At 44.9% G+C, this 25,077-nt stretch overlaps 2 protein-coding genes across 4 annotated transcripts; one reads left to right on the top strand and one right to left on the bottom strand.

Annotated features, from left to right (window-relative positions):
• Positions 1-92: 92 nt before the first annotated feature.
• On the bottom strand, positions 93-11,881 carry dnajb11 (DnaJ heat shock protein family (Hsp40) member B11). Its single transcript, XM_036138822.1, has 10 exons — positions 11,674-11,881; positions 11,150-11,306; positions 8,658-8,755; positions 7,251-7,383; positions 6,976-7,118; positions 3,502-3,584; positions 3,366-3,423; positions 3,176-3,287; positions 2,873-3,032; positions 93-1,160 (listed from the first exon to the last, which is right to left on the bottom strand). The coding sequence occupies exons 1-10, from the start codon at positions 11,745-11,747 to the stop codon at positions 1,096-1,098; spliced, it is 1,083 nt and encodes a 360-aa protein (XP_035994715.1). The 5' UTR covers positions 11,748-11,881; the 3' UTR covers positions 93-1,095.
• Positions 11,882-14,213: 2,332 nt separating this feature from the next.
• On the top strand, positions 14,214-24,519 carry tbccd1 (TBCC domain containing 1). 3 transcript variants are annotated; one of them, XM_021315206.2, is made up of 9 exons: positions 14,214-14,454; positions 16,296-16,360; positions 16,453-16,719; positions 16,850-17,008; positions 17,140-17,256; positions 19,849-20,098; positions 20,193-20,379; positions 20,465-20,995; positions 22,440-24,519. In XM_021315206.2, exons 2-9 carry the CDS (start codon positions 16,298-16,300, stop codon positions 22,648-22,650), a joined length of 1,785 nt encoding a protein of 594 aa, XP_021170881.2. In that variant the 5' UTR covers positions 14,214-14,454; positions 16,296-16,297; the 3' UTR covers positions 22,651-24,519. The 3 variants fall into 3 exon arrangements, with proteins under 3 accessions (XP_021170881.2, XP_012715386.3, XP_035994714.1); XM_012859932.3 differs by having other exon boundaries at positions 14,214-14,551; XM_036138821.1 differs by lacking the exon at positions 14,214-14,454 and adding an exon at positions 14,617-14,641.
• Positions 24,520-25,077: the final 558 nt, after the last annotated feature.

Genomic DNA, 25,077 nt, shown 5'->3' with positions numbered 1-25,077 from the left:
TGCCATTATCATACCTGCTCTACATGCTTCAGCCTCTTGCAAATCCACCCATCGCTGGTGTGAACCATATTACATTCAGATCAGATCTCTCCTTCTGGGAGCTAAGAGTTTTATTTCCAGTAAGAAATAGACACACTTTAGCAGCACAAAAAAAACCTCAATGTCTCTGCTTTGGTACCAGCAGGTTTAAGAACCCAACATGACCCGAGTGATAAACTGCAGGCACTGTGCACAGAACCAGTGCTGGTAAAATGCCATTTATTCGACTCTGGTGCCATCTAGTGGTAAATTTATGGTATGACATTTAGTCACATTTGTATAAATCTTTATTTATATTTTCAGTAAAGAACATTATCCCCTTGTACATGTAAAAATGGCCAGATAGTTTTCATCAGCGCCTTAGAATTTGGACTGAGAGGCGGCGCTGCAGTCGCATCAAAACCAGAAAGCCCCGTTAAAAATCCCAAGGGGAGGCTGGAGTCCCATTGAGTCTTCAGTGAGGGGGTAGAAAGGGGTGAAAAAATGTCTATAGGGGTGTAGGAAGAGGAGTAAACAATTCTCTAAATATCCAAAGAGAACTGTGCTCACTGTTTAACCGAAGAGATCAACTCTCACCACAGTGAACCTGGGAGCAGCGCAGCATGACACCTCTCCCGTCAGGAGCCAAAAGCAAACAACATAAATTAGGAAAACTAAAAACAAACATTAGTTTTGTTCCTTCCCATTTAAAAAAAAAAAAAAAAAAGTGTCTAAAGTGAGAATTAGAGCTGAGCAGATTTACTCCGAATGTGGCTTCTTGTTACTGTAAAGAAAGGTCTTCTCCAGGTTGCTTGTTTCAGACATTTAGAAATTGTTACAGTAGACTTTGTTAGGACAAGAAAAAAAAAAAAAAAAAAAAAAAGGTTTACAGAAGCGTCACCTGATTTTACACTTAAATAAAAGTATTGTTGCTGCTCCCGACAAGATGATTAAAAAATAAAAGCCATCAAGATTGAACCGTCCTGAGAACAGTCTGTAAATAATAAATACATCTTGAACAAGTGTATTCCTGTGGTTGTAGTAAAGAAATGAGTCCAGGCTGAGTCTGTCGCTGGGTCAGTATCCCTGTAGTCCGTTGTAAACCTTCTGTACCGATCCCTGCTTCAGGATACTCCGAATACCTAAAACAACACATGCATTGACAAACTGTTAGCAACTGTTAGGAGAATAGCGGTCCGACCCTTTGGCAGATATTTTACAAGAGCTGCAGTAACAACATGTAATCATTTACCAATAAAATAAGTGCTAAACTTTTATATCTACGTCTTCATCTGTAAACCCAATAATCCACAGGGACTCCAGCCTGTCCACCACTGCTGCAAACAAGCCGTTCAGAGCAGACAGATATAGTCCCACCCTGACCTGAAACCCATCCGTCACCCAGAATTCAGTCTTACATCACATTTAAATATTACATCTGCCCAATAAAAACTGATTTTTTATTGGGCATTTTGAAGTCAAAATGTTTCCAAAAATGTGGGCGTACTGAGGAGTATTTCAATGTCTGTAGATCAGTACCTTGTGGTTGGGGCTCCTTTTGCAAGAATTACTGCAAAAATGTAGTGATTAGGCCAATGCTTTAGTTAATTTAGAGCATTCAAAGGCAGCGCTAAACAAATGGGGTTTTAACCTGGATTTGAAAGAAGCTCAGGATTTGAGCATTTCTGCAGTTTTTTGGTAATTTGTTCCAGATTAGTGGAGCAGAGGAACCGGATGGTTGCTTTTGATTCTAAGGATTTGGGACTTAAACCAAAGGACCTGAGGGAGGCTGATATGACAACTAATTTATTTACTGTAGCTTGGTGCTAAGCCAAGCCAGACATTTATAACCTAACAGAAGTTTTTTGTAAAATCTATTCTGTGAAATTCAGAGGGCCAGGGTGTGGACTGTAGAACTGAGCTGAGGACGGAGGCAGCGGCATTCTGGATGTTATCTGAAGATAACGGTGCAGTAATCCGTTCTACCAAAGCTTGTTCTTCAGGTGACAGAAGGCCAGCTTAGTCGTCTGTATGCGCCTCTGAAGGTTCAGCTCAGAGTCTTAATACACACAGATTCTGGGCCTGATCTGGGGCTGTTACTCATGTTTGGTTGTTATTCAACTGAGGAAATTGATGGTACATCCACAGTGTTCAGGGAGCCCAGAATGCTTTGATAGCTGCCTTTAGGTAATCAGCCTTGTCGGTTCTGGCGGCTCTCATCTTCCTCTTAACACTCCGTACATTCTCTCTGGGCTTTAGGTCAGGGGAGTCTGCTGACCAATCAGGCACCGTACCACCATGGTCACTGGACCAGCTTTTGGAACCTTTGGCAGCGTGGGTCGGTACCAATATCTGATGAAATATGAAATCAGCATCTCTGAAGCTTGTCAGTAGAAGGAAGCATGAAGTGCTCTAAAATGTCCTGGTAGGGGGCTGCAGAAAACCCAGTGGTCCAGAACCAGCAGACTTCAGGCCCCCCAAACCATCACAGACTGTGGAAACTCTACGCTGGGCCCCAGGCAGCGTGCCACAGTCCAGTCCTTATTCGCTTGTCAAATTCTGCCACAAGAAAGTCTTCCTTGTGTTTATGTTCGCTGGAAGGAGGCCACAACGCAACATTTCTTAAGGAAAGTCCTTTTTACTGGTCTGAGGTAACATTCTTATTATCTGATAACTAGAATTTGGGATATTATTGGCCGTAAGTTATAGTCATCCAAATGACCATAAGTAAACACCTGAAATGTATCACTCTGTAACATATCTGAGTGTCATTTTGAAATATTTCAATAAAATCCTGATTTATGGGGATCCAACGGTTAACAAGAGCAAAGAGGCTTCAACTCCTTCCTCTCACCATCTTTCTGCTGATCGTCCAGTTGTGTCTGAGGAAACTCTACGTCGAAGGTGATGATGAGGGAACCTCTGATGTTGATGTTGTCAAAGTTCGGCAGACCTTCTCCTTTCTTCCACAGTCGAGCTCCGGGTTTAGTGATCTTGTCTCTCACTATGTGGACCTGTCGGGCAGAGTCACTCGGTCAGGTTCACTGCTACCTTCAGTTACAAGCACATCTTTGTCCTCTACCAGCTTCAATGGCCATAGGTTCCAAGAAAGCTTCATAGTAAAAAAAAAAAAAAAAAAAAAAAAAAAACACAGAACCTTATGACCGTCCAAATGTACGATGTCCATCTCAAAGCCGACCAGCGCCTCGACCAGAGAAATGGTCACGTTTGTGTAAAGGTCGTCTCCTCTGCGCTCAAACACCGGATGTCTGCAAGAGAAAAGCGGTCAGCCACCCGCGCCCTACAAGCTCAACTAATGTTCAGCAACAAAGAAAGCGTCTTCGTACTTCAGCACTTTGATGCGGAATCGCAGATCTCCGGGCTCGCCGTCGATGTGAGGTTCGCCTGAGGTCAGGGAGAAAACGTTAGGGACAGGCGTAAAGACGTGAGCTAAGGCCTCTGATTAGGCTTCGTGAAGATCACCTTCTCCGATGAAGGGGTACTCCATCTCATCTCTCACCCCCTGCTCAATCTCCACCTCCAAGGTTCGCTCCTCGTTCACCAGCCTGGGGTCAAGGAAACATCACACACGTTAGAGGGGAGCTTAACTCGACACATTCAGCTGACGGAAATCAATCCGGTCCTGCCAATGATCTGGAGAAAACTCATGACCCCCGCCCCATTAAGGTGGTGGTTAATAAATGGTCATTCAATAAGACAGGATGCTAAAAAAATAAATAAAAAAATACACATTCATTCAAAAACAAAACGACCACAGAGCTGACAGGAAATCCCTGAATGCAGGTATCCAGCTAGGCTGCTTCTCCAAACACTGGGCTTTACAGTAGACAGATTTCAGCAGGATACCGTTACAGGATCCACAGGCAGCCCTTGGAGGGATTCTAACAAAGTCAAAGCAGCTGGGTATGACAGCAACTCAGCCACAAGGTGGCAGGCCACGTTAAAAATCTAAAGAATCACAGTAGGTCAAGGGATGCTGAGGAGCAGAGTGCATAGAGGTCACAAACCTTCTGCACCATCAATTACTAGACACCTCCAGACTTCAGATAGCTTTAGAAAGGTGGGTGGAGAGCTTCCTTTCATGGGCTTCCCCAGCCGAGCAGCTGCGTTCAAGCCTTACATGACCAACAGGGATGCAACACGCTGGATGCAGCGCTGTAAACTGGGACAGACTTCACTGAGGGCTTACAGGGTCCCAGAATGGTCCATCTTCCTCTTTTTAAACTGATGTTTGGGAAACATGGAATTTTATACGTTTCCAAAGAAACATTTTAAGCATGTATCAATGTGCATGATGGCCTTTTTAATTCTATTTTTTATTTTTTTATTTTACAAATTGTGTTTTATTGTGAAATGATCAACTGCTGGAAACCTGAGGGGTTTTCATTTGGTGAATTTTTCTCCAAGGAACTTAAACACCATCTACCCTTGGGGTCCAAGCATATCAGAAACAGAAAGCATTTAGAGCAGTGGTTCACAAACTTTTCCTGGTGGGCCCCTCTGTGATTTAAAAGAAAGTTTTCACTCCCGCCTCCAACCACTCATGGACAGTTGAACAAAGAAAAGCCAACTGCAGGAAAATGTATAACAATAAAGCTGCAATCTTCTTTAAATCACAAAACCACCACTTTTTAAGTGTAATTGTTTTGAGTTTAACTGTCTATTTCACTGTGTAATTGAATTTAACAATGCCATCAATCAATCAAATATAACTGTTTTATATGGAGGAGGACATTTCTAGACAGTTGTGTTCATAAGATCATTAAAAAAGATAAATACAAAGATTGTTTCAGGGAAGCAATTCCATTCAGAAAACCTATTTCCATGATGGCTCTCCATAGGAAGCTTGAAGTTGATGTATATCCTATAACTATCAATCCGTTCAACTATTCATGCATGAAAAAAAAACGTGTGGGGATAAGGCACCAAAACTGGCACTATAGCCCTGGTGCCCACTTCCTTTTAAATCCACTGGCAGATGTTCACTTTGCAAAGACCCGTCCTAATGTCCCAGCTCTGCCAGGTTACATTGCATCAGAGCAGCTTCAGTTTAATACCTTGAATAAAAAGTCTAAACGGAACCAAGTGGATCTGTTTTTTGCTCTTATCTTCCAATTGACGGAAATTTGTCGCAGCGACGGAGAAGCAAGGTCCATAAAAGCACAGATGACCTCTATGTTTAACACCTCTGATCTAGAGTATCTTTGGTGAGACGGTCGAAAGTGTAATACCGACACCTTATGGTCGATACATGAACAAAGAGTCAGAGGTCTGATGTCTTCTTCATCACCCGGACCCCCAAAGCTAGGCTAGGTGTGCCAGACGCACACATTAGCTCTCTCCACCATTGCACAAGCATTGCGATGGCAGCACGCTAAAGCAAATAATACGGTTTAGTAAATGAACCTTCTGCGCCTGAGACAGACTACCAAAAACCTCTGGATGAGTTCTTTGATAAGGCCAGACAGTGCATGTGGTAATGCAACATGCAGCCTGTGGCAGAAATAGTAAAAGAGGTCAAAACACAACAGAGTACTCCATACCTCTTCTAGGAGTTCCCTGATTTATTCTGCGCCTTTAGGTGATCGGTTTGTTGGTTCCTTGTTTGCACTTTATTAATGGTAAATGGCTTGTACTTGTATAGCGCTTTAACTAGTCTTGACGACCTCCAAAGCGCTTCACACTACAGTTCAGTCATTCACCCATTCACACACACATTCACACCCTGACGGTGGTGAGCTATGTTAGCAGCCACAGCTGCCCTGGGGCAGAATGACAGAGGGGAGGCTGCCAGACACCGGCGCCATCGGACCCTCTGACCACCGCCATGCATTTTACTTTCAAATGTGACCAACTTCACGTTGCTTGTTTCAAGAGTCGCTGGCTGAGTACCTGATTAGGATTCAACTGCAGTGAAAACAATGTTGTGACGTTTAATTTAATTGGATTTTTTGTTTGTTAAGGTGTTTCACGACTGTGCCTTTTTATAGAAGACAGTTGATATGTTAAAGAGTTATTTTTGTTCTTTGACTGTGTATTTTGGGAAAAACTGGTTAGTTTTAAACTAAGAGCAACATACATGCTCGTGCCTGTTATGTTGCTCACATAAAACTAAGAACCACATGTGTTATTTTGTTAAAACTTGTTTTAACTTGTGGTGGGAACCTATGACAATGTGTTGTGGGAAAGACTGATTCTGTATTCTTATTTTGTTTGATATGTTGTATGCTGAGTTCGCAATATCATTTTGCTTCGCACACTGCTGAGGTGCTGGGAACGGTTGATGTTTTGGGAAACATGTCTTGGGAGGCAGGGCAGCTGTGGAGGGAGAGATGGCCACTCTCGCTCCACATCTGACTCTTTGTTTACAAGTATATAAAGAGGAGACTGCCCTCAGCCCGGTGAGTCTGCCGTGAGTTCATGTGTGGATACCGGCATCGTGAACGCTGATCTTAACCTAGGACTGAGGGCTCCCAGTTTGTGTCAATGGTAAGAGCTGATTCTGAGAATCTGTTGAGCGTCACGTTTGTTTGAAAGCTTGTTGCTTTATTGCTTGCTACTTTGCGTGTGTGAAGAGCTAGTTGTTTTGATGTGCTGTATTCTGTGGGGAATAATAATAAATGTGTGCCTTATATTCTAACAGAAACAGTGTTTGAGTCCTTATTTGTGTTTGCCGAACTCTCCCGATCCTGAAATAAACATTTCATAAAACAACAGTTTTTGGTGTTTTATTGTCACCGTCTTCCAATGACACGGCACTAAATAGTCATATTTTCAAATTTCCTGTCAACTTTAACCTTTTTTTTAAACAAAAACACGGCGGGCCACCCGAGCATCACCTACCACCAGGCTGAGCCAGTTTTCTAGTGAAAATCCCAAAATAAGCTCTATCAGATATTCTGCCCCCCCCCCTCCCCCGATATTAAAAGGACTCACTTCACGTTGGGACACTCGTCGCACACCGTCTCCTGAGTCATCTGGAAGCGGCCCGGTCCGAGCTGCGTCGTCCTCATCTCCTGCCTGCAGTTACACTTCCTTTTACCGGGAGCTTCTTTGGCTACAGGCTTGTTTCGCACAACCTGTGCAGCAGATAGAGTTGCTTTCAAAGAACGCCTCAGAAAACACTCATGTTGTCCTACAAGCATTAATCAAGGTAATCGAGGAAGATAAGCAGAGGGTGTTGACGCAGAAAAGAAGACACTCAACCCCACCTCCACAAAGTTCCCAGAGTACACCTCTTCTAGCGTGACTTCAAGGTCGAGGACGATGTCGTTTCCTCTGGGGATGTTCCTGTCCTGCTGCTGCCGATTTCCCCCAAACATGAAGCCAAAATCCCCAAAGAAGCTTTGAGGGCAGAAAGGAGAAGAAAGCACAGACGTTATCATTCAAAAACAGCAGAGTTGATCACGTGATTGACCCGTTTCAACAGATCTGGTCTGAGAATCATAGGATTCCTCCTAGAGAACGATCACATCTGAGCCGTATGGCAGTTTACTTCCATGCAGTCAGATTTAGAAGTACCACTGATTCCAGTTTTATCTCTCTTGCTCAAACATTTTATTTAATATCATGTTAACAATTCTACACGAGGGAAATCGGCCTGATTCGTATTTGCCTAAAAATTGTTGTCAGACACTTCTTTCCAGATGCATTGGAGAAAAGCTGAATGTCAACCCTTCTATCACAATGTGAACATAACATCTCCATCTAGAACAAGACGCGTCTGCACAGCATTCATTAACATCCATCCTGTCCACACATCGCTGCGTTAGGACGTTCTGAAATGACGGTCCAGGTCGGCGTGAAACTGCCCTGCAGGTTCCTTCCTTCAGTCCCTACACGCTGGTGTGGTTAATCATTTCTGTGTGTTGGATCAGAACCAACACCCGAAGACAAAGCTCCGCAGCTCTACAAACCCATTTTCATACGGAGGTTCTGATCCGCATGTTCTGGAATCTCTAAAGCAATGTGAAGCATGCAGGAACAACGAGCACATGAGATGTTTGGCTTTAGAACCACGTCTGGTGCCGTCGTTTGCCGTTTCAGTAACGGTGCTGAGCGCTCCATCACGGCTTCTCTTTCAGCGTTAAAGCCGTGCAGCAGTCTTCACACCAGGAAGGGTTGATGGAAACACCACTAATGAGAATTTGTAAAAGCACGGAGCACTTTAGCTCTACTCACCGTCACTCTGACAGCTGGAACACATTGCAACTACATTTATTTTCATTGTCAGTTTGAAAACTTCATATTTTAACATTTCAAACTTAATTTAAATAGATTTTTGTTTTCCAAAGTATTTGAAGACTGCCTTTCATAGGAGACTGTAGTTGGTGTTTTATTGTCAACATCTTCCAATAACACAGAACTAAGTAGTCATATTTAGTTCTACAGAAACTGCTTCTACAGAATATTCTCATGTGTTTCCTTAGAGGTATTTTGTTGCCTCTAAACCAAAACCAATACAGATGTTAGGAAACATGACCACATAACACCACCTAGTGACATTAGCAAGGCTAGTATGCATCACAGCAGCCTGAAACACTGAAATAGTCCTTAAAGAGTATAAGAAATACAGTCCTGTGGTTTCTAAATAAAATTAAAAAAACTACGTCACCAACCTGGAGAAGATATCGTTGTGGGAACTATGATGGCCTTCTTTGAGACCGTCTTCTCCGTACTTGTCATACTGTTTCCTTTTCTCCTCATCGGACAGGACCTGGACACAATAGGCAGGGAAAGTTTGTTTGTAGCACATTTCAGTACCAAGACGATACAGAGTGCTGAACATGAACGGATCATAAAAGAAAAACACACAGAGGAACGCACGTTGCAGTGCAACAGCAGCAGGTCGAGATAAGCTGGACTAAAAACTGAGTCTAATGAACTAACATTAACATTTAAACTCTAAACAACTAGGTTTTTAACCTTAATTTTCAGGAATTCTGGGTTTCAGCACTTTTACAGTCATCTGTGAGTTTGTTCCAGATAAGTGGAGCATTAGAACCAAATGATGCTTCTCCATGTTTGGTTCTGTGTAGGCAGAATAGACCATAGTGGTCTAGAGGGTTGATACAGTGATAACACATCCGTGATGCGTTTAGGTGCTAAGCCATTCAGTGAAGTATTTTAAAGTCTAGTTTAGCTAGTTTAGCTAGGAGCACAAGGGGAAGAACCAAGCAGCGAAAGTCAGCCAAATGGAAGCAACCTGAGTTTCTTACAGGCAGAAGAAAGCACCACTTTGTTCTGATCTTTGTGCTTCTTAGCTGCTGTAGCTGTCTCTTCTAGTTTGAATTTTTCACTTCAGTCAGCGACATCAGTGCTGATGTTTATCAGCTTGTATGCTTAACTTTTCAGTTGATTGAATGGACACAGCAGCACGACACTCAGTGTTGCCAGATCTGACTGATAGCTTTGCAGCCCAAACGCAACGTATAACCACCCAACTAAAAAAAATAAATAAATCTCAACATCTCTTGGACTCACGTTGAAAGCATAAAACTATAAACACATAATAAAAAAAGAACACGCCATTAGCACATAACTGCACTGAAGAAGAGAAGACAGGTTGCACATACAAGTCTCCCACAAAATGTGCAATCAGGCAACCAAACTACACACAAGACCACGTTAACAATCATGTTATAGCAACCGGAAAAAAAAGTTATCACTAGCTTCCCAACATGAGTTGTAAATTTAACTTGACATAAAGATCCTTTCTCTCAATTTCTGTGTATAGTGTTGATCAATTTCTCTTTCACACAGCCATGAAACACTTTTAAGTTGATCAGTAGAACTCAACCCCATTTGGGGCGTTTACAGCATTGACCAAAACAATTTTACCGTGACACTTCATTAACCAGAGACTATTTATTGATGATGTCTGATTTGACTGATTTTACTCATTTCAAAAATAAATTAACTAGTATAGTGGCGTCTTATTAAATGTGAAAGTTTTAAAGTTTTCTGCCATACAATGACAACCATTTTGATATATTATGTTATTAATTACTTCTAAAAGCCTGCCAAATGTTGTGGAAAGCTTCCAAAATTTTTACAACCGCAACAAAAATAAAATTCTGCTCAATGTGTTCAAAATAAGGCCAGTAGGGAGGAAACCCACCCAGTCTGCCAACACTGACTACCCTATTGCTTTCTTTATTTCTCCTTTTAAGACTTTTGGATTTTATTGAGAATTTGTTTTATCAACTCTTTAGGAGTGGTCACAGAGCCACTGTTCAGCCTGCAGCCTATAAAATGTTTTTGTTTTTTTTTTAAAGTGTGCCCCCCTAGAAAAATGATTCTCCTTATAATTTGGTTCTGCAGCCAGGTCTGGTCAGAACCTTTTCACAGGTTTTCACATTACAACCACAAACTGTGTCAGACTTCAGATGGATTTTAACTTATAATCCTCTCTTTTGTGCTGGTCTGTTGACATCCTAAGAAAATACACAGAAGTTTGTTGTAACGAGGCAAAATCCACCTTTAAAGCCTATGAATATTATGCAGGGCTTTATCAAACAGCAAGTCTGCCTCTGCTGTAAATGCACTACTACTATCCAGCATATAAAGAAAAAAAAATTATATTTTAAACAGTTAACTGTTAAGTCACACAGCAAATGTGACAGCTTTGTTTAATAGTACAAAGTGCTTACAGTGAAATCCAAGCATCAGTTGAAACGCGATTTGAGAGCTCGCATATCTTGAAATCACTTAAAGGAGTGGAAATCCAGCCAAAGCCAGTTATATTTAAAAGGCAACGTGAAAGCTTGAGACGGAAACACCTGCAGCGCTTTTCACAGTCCACTCCCACTCCTCCACGTCTGGCTTTACGTGCTGCCAGCTGTGCTGCCTTTCAGCCAATGAGGTGCAGCCACACGGTGTAGCCGCCCAATCACAGAGCTTGGATCGTTTGGAATAGTAAGGAAACACCAAGCGCACAAAAGACTTTTTATAACAAAGCCTTCTGGCTCTTCCTTGACGTTTGGCATCGTATATAGCATGTATTTCATTAATATTTAAAGCCCTCCTGCTTTTGTAGAACTACGGTCAGAAAGGAGCGGAGCGTGGCGCCTCCTTTCACCTATAAATGGTCAATAACTAGCAGACTCACCTCATAAGCTGCTCCCAGGTCTGCGAACTTGTCCTGGGCGTCGGGGTCGTCGGGGTTCCTGTCGGGGTGTAGCTGCAGAGCCAGCTTTCTGTAGGCCTTCTTTATGTCCCTGATGGATGCAGACTTGCTCACCCCCAGGATCTTATAGAAATCTCGACTGCGTCAGAGAGAGAGAGACACCACAGTTGGGACACATGTTCATTACTTGCAGCGAGCAGAGGGAGCCCTGTCAGGGAGGCAGCGGGCAGCTAGCTGGAGTCCCAGAGGAGGTAGGCGGTGTTGGCTTCAGGCTCCCTCCTGTCCTGGGTGAATGCTAGCGCCGCTAACTACATCAAAACCCGGCCGTTACAAAGCCAGCCCCGAATACACGCGTTAACGGAGGGCAACAGCGCTGCTCCCAGAGCTTCTGCTCAGATCGTCCGCCAGCTCTCCTCCACGAATGGACGGAGCCGGTTAGACCAATCACAGCTAAACATGTGTACCACCTGGCGGTGCCGCTTCACCGCCGGGCTCGCCGCGCTTACCTGGCCAGCACCGCCGTCGCGATGTAAAGGAGCAGGCAGCACACATTACAGATGGTAATCCCTTTCTTAGCCATAGATCCCCGGAGTCGAGAAGGAGACGACAGAGAAGGTAACAGCCGGCTTTAGAGGCTCCGATCCCGCTGCCACTCACAAGCCTTCTTCCTCCTGTCAGAGAGAGCCCTCCCACCGCGGCGCGTCTGCAAGCTCCGCCCACACTCCAACAAGCGACCTATCAAATGATCCACGGTTTACTCCGCCTGTCGAGGACCGGAAGTGCAGCTATAAATGAATGAGTCTCACTCACTGAGCTATATAATCACTGAGCTATAGTGCTAATCGCCCGCTGTTTGAACGAGTCGCTTTGAAGTCACCAGCCGCCATATTGGTACTCCCTATTTTCCTCCAGTAACTAGGGAATATGTGCGCTACAGCATCGAATAACGAGGATTTTCTCATGTTCAGGGAGGGCTTAAAACTTTTAAAATGTCAAATGCCATATACTTTTATGTTATGTTCTAAAACTATCAAGTACTGAGAAAGTCATGTGCTGAAATATTTTGCATTTTATTTTTATAAATATATAAATAACAATATACAAAAACATATATTTACATATATGTATACATATATATACATATATACATATACACATACAGAAAACTGCTTGTTGTTGCAACCAAATCCTGTGGGATTCTGTGAGAGTAGGGAGGAGCAAGATGGCGGCCAGTGACTTCAGTTTCTCGGCAAAATCAGCACTCCAGTGTATAATATAGCTCAGTGGTCTTTGTAGAAACACACTGAGATCAACAATCAAGAGTCTTTGTTGTCCTTATGCTTCCATAATGACATTTAGTGAGACACCAGCTCAGGATGCTTATACCACAGAGACACAGATCAAGACATAACGTTCAACATGAATGCACCATCAACATTTCCTGAGGAGCTAAAAGCGTGCAAATAGTCCTAAGCGTGTGATAAGATTTAAATGTTCTAAGTCAAAAATGACAGTGCAATTGCCTGGACGTACCACACAAACTCTCCCTGAAAAGTTAAATATGCGAACAAACACACATTATCAATATATATTTAAATATTTTAATAATGACAAATAATGATAACAGGCCGTGTGACTGGCCACCTGTCCAAGGTGAACCCCGCCTCTTGCCCATTGACAGCTGGAGATAGGCACCAGCACCCCTCGTGACCCCAATAGGGATAAGCGTGTTAGAAAGTGGATAGATGGATGGATAATGTACAACATTTTGTATCCATTGTTTGTAGAAAGCATGTCTTATTTATATGGAATTAATGTTATCTCATTATGTAATAGTCCATGTAATCTATTTCAGGCAGCATATCAGTTTTTTACTGCATGCCATTTGTCCTCGGTGGTCGGTATTCTAGACCTCTGAGTTGGAAATTTCAACTGGAACGGCCTCTAAAGTCGGTATTACGAGTCGGAAAGTCGTTGCAACAGGACGGTACCCGACTTCGGTATTCATGATGCCTGCTACTCGCAGCAACATTGAGTAAAACCCCTTACTTTGACTGTTTGCAGCATGTCTCTATTATTTATGTAACATTAAGTCAGTCGTACAGGTGCTACCTTTCAGTGTTCATCAGACGGGTTTTTTCAGCTCTGTTCATTTGCACAAAATACTGCTGAGAACAGCGTTATTGTCATTGTTATTGTTTTAACAGTGCGAGTGTCCATGTTTTTTTCCCTACTGTCTGAGAAGAGGGAAACTGGAACGCAAAATGGTGTAGATGACAATCTACAACTCGTTAGTTCTGATTTCCAAGGCAAAAGGAACAACCAATATGTTGCACTCTGTTTGCATTTGGAACTCGGAGATCCTGGCTTCAGATGGGAAAAATCAACTGTAACAGCCACAATAGTCGGACTTTCCCCTCGGAACGTGAGAAATTTCTTAAGCCCAATTCTTAGATCCAACATGGCAGCTCCTCGCATCAACAGTAAGCTGTGATAAAACGTTTATTTTACAAGACACCGTTGTAAAAGTGCGTCTAAAATCAATGTGACATGTAGCGGCTGCAACTCTGAGCCGAACAAATTAAATGTGGTGTTTGCATGTGGAAAATACAGCTTTAAATGATGGCAACAACATGTTGTCATCCATCCATCCTTCCATCCATCCATTTTCTGACCCACTTAATCCTGTTTAATTAAATTTCAAATACAATTTTTATTGTAATATAATGGAACCCTCTATTTCTTCTGAAGTAAATAAGTTATTGCTGGAAGTTACAGGTCTAGGACGCAGACTTCAAATTGAAGTACAATCCAATCCAAATTAGACTTATGTGCTACTTTCTGTCGGTCTATCACATAAAACCCCCACTTTGTGATTGTATCCTGGCAAAAAGTTCAAAACATGAAGGGGTATGATGAAAAGTCTCACAATGAATGCCGGTGGTGCAAAGCCTAGTCATCTTGACAGTAAGCGGGCCCCATATAAGAAGCCAGACCAGGGCCTTCCCCAAGCTTGGGCCGGCCCTGCTGATGCCAGTCAGACATCGGCAGCGTGGAGCCCCGCGCGCTCCCGCGACCCGCTGCTCGCGACAGATGTCGGAAAAAGGGAGGCGCCAAATAGGAAGAAGATTCAGACTCAACTCTGCCGAGAGTGTGTGAATGACAACATAGCGTGACAGCACACTCGCAACATCGGCGTCCACCCCATGGACCTGTGACCCCCCAGCGGCGGCTTCTCCTCCCGGCGGACGGCACACATCGTTTCCTGCGCGGGGCAAAGTTGGGCGGTGAGAGAGAGCGCGCCTAGCTCTGCTAGCCGGCTGCAGCTAACGTCGCCGAGCGGCTGAACTTTGGTCAAGTTTACGTTCCAGAAAAACAAGTTGGGTAGGTTTTGGTATTGCGCCACAACAAGTGCTCTGCGATCATGTATCTGGGTTATTATCGAAAGCGGCGCAGCGGAAGAAGGCTGATCTGGTGAGTTCGCCCGTGGGGAGCCGGGATGTCAGGTGTGGATGGAAGGCACCGGCTGTTGTCATGGAGCAGAGCTGGGGGGACGTGAGCCACATCCCGCTACAGCCCCCCTGTCCCTGTGCACAGAATCTTCCAGCAGCATCAGAACCAGGATCCAGCTGCGAAACATGCCCGTCCATCTGGATTGGCTGTATCTCATGCCCAAAAGGCGTTGTTGTGCAGTTAGGGTGTAGCTGTGGTCATTAAACCTGCATCTAGTCAGTACATCATATTAACTTAAAGAGCTTGGCAGTGATCTGTCCTAGTGAGCACTCCATTTGAAACACATCTGGGATTCATTTGTAATTGTATCAACTGAGCTTTTTATTGAACCTCTAGGTACAATCGCAACAGAAATCCCAGGGTTTTAGCATAAATAAATAACTCCTGTGTGCTTTACAAGGCTCCAAAGTTATTTAAATGTAACTTTAAGCAGCAAAAAAAGCAGTTCTTTATTAAACAAACAGGAAGCCAAATTACAGAAGTTTGTCGAAAATTGAGTAAACTTCAGATAGTTACAAAAGTATGCAAAACTCTTGCTTTCAGAGGATGGGGTTCTGGTGCTCTAAAACAGGTAAAAAAAAAAAAAAGCATAATAACAATTCAAGACAATATGGCTAGACAGCACAAAGAAAAGAACAAACTTCACACAAGGACTAAGGGAAGCAGCGTGGTCAAACAGGCTGCACCAGGATGAAATAGCCAGACTGCAGCGCTAGAGGCCAAACTAGACTAGGTCGCGTTAATCATTTATGGAGTAAAATTAGTCAGTTTAAACTCCGGCAAATAGACTCTCAGACTGCTTCAGTGACAATGGTCCCAACATTAGATTCTCCCACCTGAGCTGGGAATCTCTGCAGCTCCTCCACTGTTCTTATGGACCAACTGGCTGCTTCTCTCACTGATGTTCCTCTTGGCCAGCCCATCAGTTTAGGCTGACATCCATGTGTTGGAAGGCTTGCACTGCAAAAAGGGAACTAAAAGTAAGTAAACTTTTCTTGAAATTATTATTTTTTTCCTTGATTTGAGCATCTAAATAAGACTATTTGCCAATGGAATGAGTATTTATTACCCCTACAATAAGATAATTAGATACCCTGCACTTGAAATCAGATGATGGAGACGAGTTGTTCCTATTTTAAGCGCAAAAATCTTATTCCATTGGCAAATAGTCTTATTTAGCTGCGGAAATCAAGGAAAATACACTCAGTTCAAGACCATTTTACTTGCTTTTAGTTCCCTTTTTGCAGTGTGCAGACGGTCTTTCCTCTCTCTATGGTCAGAAGGCGGACTGAAGATAATGTTCTCTAACAACCCTCTGAGGTCAGAGACAGAACGGCTGGCTTCACAGTGAGATTAAATGACACACAGGGGGACCCTGGTTACCGATGGGATGACTTCAGAAGGCAGTCGCCTGCTTCTAACTCTCTGTTCAACTCAACCCAGCAAACATTCTATATCGTCTGGCTCTATCACATAAAATCCCAGTAAAATCCACTGAAGGGGAAAACGTTAATGGGACGCGCACGCTTTTTGCAAAGGCTTTTGTTCCGTGTATGACTTCCTCCTCACATCGCGTGAACTCTGTCACAGCTGTTCTGCTTCCTCTGCCCCTCAGACATGGAGGCGGACAGTGTGAGCGTATGGCCGCGCATGGAGCCCTTCTTGCTGGGCGCTCTGCAGGTGAGCGCACACCTGCGGCCGTGGGAACGCGCGACACAGTCCGGGGCGCGGGTAAGTGTGGCGAATTTAACCGGAGTCTGTGCCGTTTGCAGCTGGCTCCCACCTCCAAGCTCAGCCTGCACTACCTGCGCAAGATGGCTGTCTACGTGCGAACACGGGACGGCTGCTTTCCCGCCCTGGGCTGGTCCATGTGGAGACACATCGCCTGTGGGAAGCTGCAGCTTCCCGAAGACCTGGCATGGCTATACTTTGAGACGTTCGACCTGCTTTTGGGCCACGCTCCAGAGGAGAGACTGGAGCGGGCTGAGAGCATGTCCCAGTGCGCCTCCAAAAGCGAGTTGGACCAGGAGAGAGCCAAGGTAAGAGCACAGCGGTGAGGGCTGTTGTATCTCCTGGTCTGTGTTCGCTGGCTGCCTTTGGGCCTGGGGGTCGGGTTTTTTTTGCCGTAAGCGAACAATGGCACTGAGCCGGTTTCCCTCTGTCCCTCAGTTATCAGTGGACACGCTGCAGTTCCTCCTCTTCCTCTACATCCAGCAGCTGAACCGAGTCTCCCTGCGGACGTCTCTGATCGGCGAAGAGTGGCCCAGCCATCGCGCTCGCTCCCCTTCTCCGTCAGACAGAGAGACCAAGGCCAACTCTCAGAACAAGGTGCGGCGTCCTGCGAAGGCGACCGCGCCCTCGCCGTCACGGACGACACATCCGTAACGCAGAGTCTTACCATCATCTCAGTTACTCGTTGTTTTACTTACGGTGCTGGCCTTCCTGGCTTTGTTTGGCAGAACTGGGACGATCAGGCCCATCTGTCGTTCGTGCAAAGCCACCTGGCAGACATGTTGGAGCTGCTGGTGGAGCCGGCGCAGTTATCGGACTCAGGGCAGCCCCAAAGAGACAGCCAGGTGAGTTTGCTCTCTCTTCACAGCAAGGGTAGAGCAGCGATGGCATACTAGATAATCTAACAGAAATATTGGGTAGTGAGTCTCTAACCTATTATGGTTTTATGCACTGCCCTTCTTCTAGGGCTGGGCGATATGGATTAAAAAATAAATCTCCGATTTTATCATACCAAATCCGATTAATCGATTTTTTTTTTTCCTCCTTTTTGTTTCATAAAAAGAAATTATTTTAAAACCTTGCTTTTTATGTCAAGCATTTCGTCAGGGAGTTGACCTGAATTCAAAGTTCAGCGAAAAACAAGCTGTGAAACATGCAAAACAAGATGGCAGCCGCGCCATTATAAACAATGAAAATATAACAAAACATTTGCTGCTAGTGGTATTACACATTGAGCTAAGAACAGGCTTCACTGCACTTGTGAAACTAAGTTAAAAAAAAAAATAAAATAAGTAAATGAAGTACCTCGTATTGTGGTTAAAAAAAGTTTCCACTTAACAATTTTTTGACAATAATTTTGCCTAAACATATATTCAGCATCACATGCTGTTCTCTTCATGGAAACCCAATGAGTGTATTGGCAAAATAAAATCCAGATTTTCCAAAAATGAAATTTTAAAGAATTGTAAATTTGAATTAATCGATTAAATCGATTTATCGCCCAGCCTTTCCTTCTTCCTGGCCGGAGCGATCACCCACCAAACACCTTCAGGGATTTTTAAAAGCAAAAAGGGGAGCGTCACTTGTAATCTGTGGATTTTCTCAAAACTGTCCTTAAATTTGATTCCTGCATGGAGTGCTTCTCACTGGTGAATAAGATGCACAGATCTGTGGCACTACGCTTCGGAGTCCATGCATCTGCGCCAGGGTTCCTGCGGATCCTTAAAAAGCCTTAAAAGGCATTGAATTCTGTAACTTAAAACTAAGGCCTTAATTGGCATTAAAATGTCTTAAATCAGTCTTTCTTAGGTCTTAAAATTGTTTACCAGATACCAAAATAGTTTATTTTAGTAGGGAACAAAACAAAGTTTGAGAATTCAGTTCAGTAGTTGTTAAAAATATATCTGTAATTTGTCTTTTTTAGCTTTCTTCCTATATGAAATGTTTTTCAAAGTTTTAAACATGTCTACTGGGCCAGAAAGTAATGGTTTATGGTAAAATAAACGTTTGGGTGAATTTGTCGCAACCAGGTTTTTTCTGGTTTATCGTGAATTTGGTCTTAACTTTTTATTTCAAGTGGCATTAAAACGTCTTAAAAAGTCTTGAATTTAACTTGCCTTATGCTGTAGGAACCCTGTGCGCCGTGATCCAGGGAGCGACTTACTTTCAGCACTCCTCTATTCTCCTCTCAGAGCTGTAGGACAGATGTGCCGCTTTTCGTTTTTTTTTCCCCCTTTTGTTTCTTCATTTGATGTCGGTCGCTTTGCCAAATCCAGCCGCTTCATAGGAGCAGGTGATTCCAGTAAAATGCTGACAGCTGACTGCACATTAATATCAGATAGATGAAGTAAAGTGACGGGTGTGTAAAAATAAATAAGCAGATCAAAATGATGATGACATAATTAAGGTGTGTTCAAACATTGTGATGCTGTGTGACAATTACTTAATTTTGCTTAAGTTTCATCATCATGTGACATTTCTGAATCCAGTCTAATCTCCTTTCATCACTAGGAGCGCATTTGTGTTGTTTTTGTTCTTGTACTGTTAACCAATCACAGCTCTTAAACACAGCGTCTCACATAGCAACACTGCAAAAACGGAACTAAAAATAAGTAAAATTTTCTTAAAATTAGTGTATCTGTCCTTGATTTGAACAGGTAAATAAGATGATCTGCCAATAGAATAGGATTTGTGCACTTAAAATAGGAACAATTCATCTACATCATCTTATTTCAAGTGCAGGATGTCTAATTATCTTAATTTAGGGGTAAAAATACTCATTCCATTGGCAAATGATCATATTTACCTGCTCAGATCAAGGACAAAAACACTATGTTTAAAAACATTTCACTTATTTTTAGATCCGTTTTTTGCAGTGAACAGGGTCGACCTCATCTCCTAAGATAAAACTTTCCGTCGTGTCCTTCCTCAGAGTCGCTCTCAGCAGCGATCTGAATCACTCTGAAGCTAAAACTCCCAGGCAGGCATCTTTAGGCTTCGGCAGGAGCTCTGAGAATCTTTGCGGACACCGGCACAGGTCTTTTCGTCCAACATCAGTGTCCGATCCCATAACACTCCTCTAAACCTTCTGAAAGCCTTCCCAGAAGCCTTGGAGCTGCACAGGGTAGGTGGACATAGTGCTAACCTCCAGGGGTGAGGAGTTGGACTGGACTCGGGTTCATATGTGTGTGAAGGCAGACGAGCCCACCGTGTTTGACGATGTACTGCCGTGCTGGCATTTAGGAAACTCTGTGAACTCTCCTTGCTTTTTCTGTGCTGCTGCTTCACGTCCTCAAACCGACTGAACATCATAGAACCTGACCGGTGCCGACACTGAAGCCCACAGCTGTGCGCTTTTTGAACTCTCCGCCTGAAACGATGCTAGAGGAAGAGTTTTAGGGTATTCTGTCGCTCACACTGCGGTCCTTTGTCGTCAGATATCCCTGGAGGCCGCGCGGAGTTTGGGCCTCCTCCTGGAGGGCTCGGTTGGCTACGGGAAAGGTGTCCAGCCGGTCCACAGGCTGCTGACCAAAGGCCCGCTCCAAACGCAGTCGGGCTACTCCATGCTGAGCCGCTCCTTCCCTCTGCACAAGCTCCTCTCGTGTCTCCAGCAGAACCTCGCCCTCAACCCGTTTGGGATGACCGCCTGCCTCCGCTCGGGGAAGAAACTAGCGTGGGCCCAGCAAGGTGGCGCTGAATCTTCTGCCGTCCGCACTCATGGGGCCTCGCCTGTGCCCGTCTGTGAGTGACTGACTCCCCGCCTGTTGCCTTTTCCTTCCAGTGGAAGGAGCCATGAAGAGAGCCAAGATAGCCCGGAACACCCACATGGCCCCGCCTGGCAGTAAGATGGTGCTGATGTCCCAGGTCATCAAACAAACGCTGGCCAAAACGTCCGACAAGCTGACCGGTGCCAACATCAAGATCCACAGATGTTCTGAAGCCTTCATATACCTCCTGTCTCCGCTCAGGTATGGCCAGTTGCTCCTAATGCTGGGAGTCTCGTCTGCACCGGGACGGCGAGCTCACCTGTTGTACTTGTGCTGCGTGCCTTAGATCCGTCAGTGTGGACAAATGCCGTGACAGCACAGTGGTTCTGGGTCCGGTCCAGACCAGCGTCCACGTCCACAGCTGCCAGAACGTACGAGTGGTGTGTGTGACCGGCAGGATGGTGATCGGAGCCTCCTCACGGTGCACCGTCCATGCCCTGACCCCCACCTGCCCGCTACTGCTGCCCGGGAACTCGGACATCACCCTGGGTCCGTTCCACACCTTCTACCCGTCCCTGGAGGATCACATGGCCAGTGTGGGGCTGGCCGTGGTCCCCAATGTCTGGGACCAGCCCTTGGTTCTGGGAACGGACGGCCTGGCCAGCCCCCTGCTGGGCCCACCATCCGGCTCCGACGGCGCCTGCTACCGCCTGCTGCCCCCGTCCGAGTTCCACACGCTGGCCGTGCCCTTCCAGATGGAGGGCGATACGTGCGAGGTGCCCGGCGGTCTGCCCTCCGCCTACCAGGCGGCGCTGAGAGAAAGGCAGCGCAGGATACAGAGCTGGCAGAAGACCGTGATGGAGGCCCGGCTGAACAAGTGAGTGGCAAAGAATGCCGGCTGCGGTTCGCAGTCGGAGCATTGGTTTGTACGTTGGTGAGCCAACTGTTTACGGTGCTTTGGAAAAGTATTCATACCCCTTAAACTTTGTCACTTTGAAGCCACAAACTGCAATCCATTTTGTTGGGATTTTATGAAGAAACTCTAATATATGATTATGAGCTGGAGGGAAAAATTACCCGCAGCTGCTACAGGCTTCTCGGCACCAAGCGGGTTGTGCATTGAAGCAGCGACCAGCCGCAGACGTCTTGCTGTTTGAGGTGCGTTCTCAGGTTTTCTGCATCCACGAACAGCGTTTCTTCCAGGATTAGCAGCTATCGGCGCTTCATCCATCCCCGGCCTGTCTGCTGTGTTCCCTGGCCTTCGTGGTGCCGTTTGTTCCCCCAATCCCGGACCTCTCGGCCCACCATCCTTTCGGTTCTTAGACGTGTCCCTCCTCCAGCACAGCTGACTCAAACGGCCAGATTACCTCCTCGGCCTGCGGTCAAGCCCCGCAGAAGCCCGTTAAGCCCCCATTCATCCTGCTAGCTGCGTGGCAGCAGGGAAACCATGCAGGACAGAACCAGCCTGCACAGAACAGCATCTATTCTGACTAGGGCTGGACGATAATTCAATAACCAGTTTTTGTAGGTTAATATTACAGTCATCACATCCTCCCACCCAATCACAAACGCAGACCCAGGAACACTCCATCACTAAGCTCCGCCCCCTTCAAAGAGTTCAGAGAGCACTTGTTCTTTTTTCTTTTATAAAAATTTGCAGTTTTGGTAAAAAGTTGCCTGAATAAAGGGTTGACTTTAAATTCAGTGTTTGTGTTCTGTATCTAAAAATAGATTGCTAAGCAACAGGATAAAATGGTCAGGGCTGCACTATGTTTTGAATTTGTTGATAATTATCAATATCAATCAATTTTTTTTTTTCTATATCCTCCAGCCCTTATCCTGACACACAAGCGGATGTTTTATTTAGTTGACTTTGAAAGGCAGTTGGTTGGGCTGAATTTTACGTAGAGTTATCCGAGTAAAAGCGGCTGAAGGCATGCCACACTTTTCCTAACTTAGTTCCTGTGGTGTCAAATCCTGATATAATGCATCGAGGCCTGTGGTTGCCATGTGACCATGTGTGAAAACCTTTAAGGGGTGTGAATACTTGTGCCATGCACTGTTCATCAGAGAGGAGTTTCATGTGAAAACGTGTCCCAAAAGATCGATGTGCATTTGATCTAGTGGCTTCTCTAGTGAGATATCATGGAGGCTACTGTTACAAAGCGCGCTGCAGGGCCCTCCGCTCTGTGTGACCCAGGCTGACAGGTGCAGCCGTCACAGCGTGCGCCCAGCTGCAGGGAAAATCTTTACACTGGTGTTACTACGCTCCCTTTTCTCCCTGCTTTCACCCTCTGCTCTGGGATGTTCTGTGTTCGCAGAGAGCAGAAGCAGCAGTTTCAGGAGCTGGTGGAAGCAAAATTCCACGAGTGGCTTTTGGAAACCGGCCACCGGCGGGAGCTGGACAGCCTGATCCCGCCCGCGGTGACCTCCAAGGGCTCGGACGGAGCAGCGACGGACTCCAGCCGGGCGAAAGACGGCAGAGCTGGCAGGCCGGACGGAGGGGACGGACAGCCAGCTGCTGCCTATTGACCCTCTGATGGGGGGGGGGGGGGGTCTGACCTGATCCACTGTAGAAGCACTGCTGATTCAGGCAGAACCTGTTAGGCAGTTTAGGCTTAGAAACGGCAGCTAAGTTAACGTGAGGAGCGTTCAGGATGAGGTTACCATGTTACAACATAGCAAAGGCTGCTGTTTGTGGAACAATACTTGACTAAATGCACTGCAGAGCATACATGGATTTCCACGGGCATTTAAAGAAAACTACATCTGTTGAAGGACCAACTGACTTGAACTGGGCTAAAATAGAACTTTCTGACCTTTTTTTTTTAACCAACTGGTCCTAGTTGGCTTGGCCTAGAAAAACTGGGTTAGCAGCGTAATTATCTTCTAAGAATCCATTTCTTTTCCACCACAAGGCTTTATCATTATCTTCCTGTTAGCATCGTTTCTTCATGTAGCTGAAGCTTTTCCCGGGTTTGTTCTGATCTTCTTCAGATGACCACAGTCCAGCTGGACTCTCTTTTCCAACGTGTACACACGCGATTCTCAAACCGCGGTACGCAGGTACCACCGGTTGTTCTTGGGTGTTCTCCGTAGTTTTTTACAAGGTCGATATCAGTGTTAACTGTTAAAGGCTAAACTGTGACCCAAAGCGACCAGTTCTCTGTAGAGAAGAGTAGTGCAGGATATTCTGAGAAGATGTATAACCTCTAAGCGGACTTCACTCGCTGACTTGCACATTTTGCCTTCCAGCACATCGAAAGTTACCAGAGTCCTTCGTCACAGAGAGCTGCTGCAGCTCTGTGTTGGTGAGGGAAAAGGCACTGAAAACATTTCTGCAAAAATCTGCTGAGGCCTGCTGTCCCTGCTGCTGTAGCCACTCTGCTTCTGATTAAGTGAAAGGCAATAAAGGGTTTGCTAGAACCAGAATACCTTGTCTTTGTCCTGCAGGGGTCTCATTTGCAAAGCACAAAATGGGGCGTGAAACGTGAGTGTGTCATGTTCCACGCAAAAGTTGGGTTCTATTTTAAAAAAACAAAAAAAACAGGAAAACACGCGCTTCCCTCGGCAGCTCTGACCCAGGCGTCCGCTCATTTTGGAGGTAGGGGAAATTGGTGGTGAAGTGGTGAATTGCAGCCAGACTACATCATGATTCCTCTGACGTTCAGTTCCACTCCACATCAGACTTTAATCATAGATCGACGTGATCATAAGCATTCAAAACCACTGTTATTCATTCTCATGCTGGTTCCTTGGCCTTCGTGGGCCTTTTAAAATAAAAAAAATGCCCATAAGCCAACTTAAATCTTAAATGTCTGTAGAACAGTTTCTCGGGGTTTTCTACCACCACATTCCTCTCTCCGATGATCACCAGGGTGACGTGTAACAAAGATTAACAGATCATTGTGACAAGGTGTGTGGTGATCACTTTAACTGCTGTAAACAGTCAAATCCACTCGTGCGTAAAGCTGCTCAGTGGACACATTGGCACTGTAGGGAGAGCTGCAGATGGGTGAATTGAGGAAACGTGGTTTCAGGGATCAAATCTTTTCTGGCCATTGATGACTGGCCAATATATCGCTTTTGACTAAGCATTGCATTCTGCTGTAACCTACAGGGGACAGTGGCCACACCTCCCTCTCAGGTGCTGAAAGGCCGCTCTCCAACCCCCAGAGCCTCAAAGGAGGTGCGCTCACTGCTCACACCCAGGCAACGCTCAGTGCTCATCGGCTTCCTAAAATGCTTTTTCAAGTTTTTATTTTTTTGTTTGGGGGGGGGGGGCTCTTATTCCTCCTGGTCTCCCTCCTCTGAATGTCGATGCGAACGCACCACCACTGGGGAATTTCAACACGGAGCATGGCCTTGTTTACTTTTTAACAACTCAACTTATTTTAATGTGGGCATCATAGTTGCTTCTCTGAAATTTTCTCAGTGTTTCTTTGCCTTTTCTCTGTGGTTGCCGCATCACCATGGCTCAGCTGAACCATTTTTAGAACACATTAACATTCATGAAGTGCTTTGCATCGACCATTTGTGGTTGAATCTGGCGAACGTAGAGGGCAGAAGGTACCCAGACGTTCAGGTACAGCTGTGACCTATGAAGGGAAATTGCTGCTTGTATGCATGCGTGTGGTTTTATAAATTAGATTTTTTTTTTTTTGTGTATACACTTTTAGTATGGATTCCATGCAAAGTTTTACAAGTGAGACCCCCAGGGCCATTCTGGAAGCACTAATATGCTTCTAGTTATCTGTGCTCTGTGCGCACACCTACATTACTGACAGGAATACTCTGCTGACTCCTTCCTTACATTACAATTTTTTAACTTTGGTCAAAGAATAAATGTGTTTAACTCGCTGGGCAAAATCCATTCATCTTCTGTCTTCAGTTCTGGCCAAAGGTTTTATCATGGATGTATTTGGGGACTTTCTAGAAATATGTTGTTTTTCTGTTTTA

This window comes from Fundulus heteroclitus, chromosome 7, assembly GCF_011125445.2.
Source record: "Fundulus heteroclitus isolate FHET01 chromosome 7, MU-UCD_Fhet_4.1, whole genome shotgun sequence".
In the NCBI taxonomy this organism is placed as follows: domain Eukaryota; kingdom Metazoa; phylum Chordata; class Actinopteri; order Cyprinodontiformes; family Fundulidae; genus Fundulus; species Fundulus heteroclitus.
Note: the sequence above shows the minus strand (reverse complement) of the source record. Positions and strands in the feature narration are given on the sequence as shown.

Coding starts and splice junctions, on each gene's coding strand:
- dnajb11 (XM_036138822.1), bottom strand. CDS start 11,747: ATGGCTAAGAAAGGGATTACCATCTGTAATGTGTGCTGCCTGCTCCTT. Junction 3,585..6,975: donor GACGAGTGTCCCAACGTGAA/GTGAGTCCTTTT, acceptor CCTTGACCCCAG/GCTGGTGAACGAGGAGCGAA. Junction 3,424..3,501: donor GTACCCCTTCATCGGAGAAG/GTGATCTTCACG, acceptor CCCTGACCTCAG/GCGAACCTCACATCGACGGC.
- tbccd1 (XM_021315206.2), top strand. CDS start 16,298: ATGGAGGCGGACAGTGTGAGCGTATGGCCGCGCATGGAGCCCTTCTTG. Junction 20,099..20,192: donor ACTAGCGTGGGCCCAGCAAG/GTGGCGCTGAAT, acceptor TTTTCCTTCCAG/TGGAAGGAGCCATGAAGAGA. Junction 20,380..20,464: donor TACCTCCTGTCTCCGCTCAG/GTATGGCCAGTT, acceptor TGCGTGCCTTAG/ATCCGTCAGTGTGGACAAAT.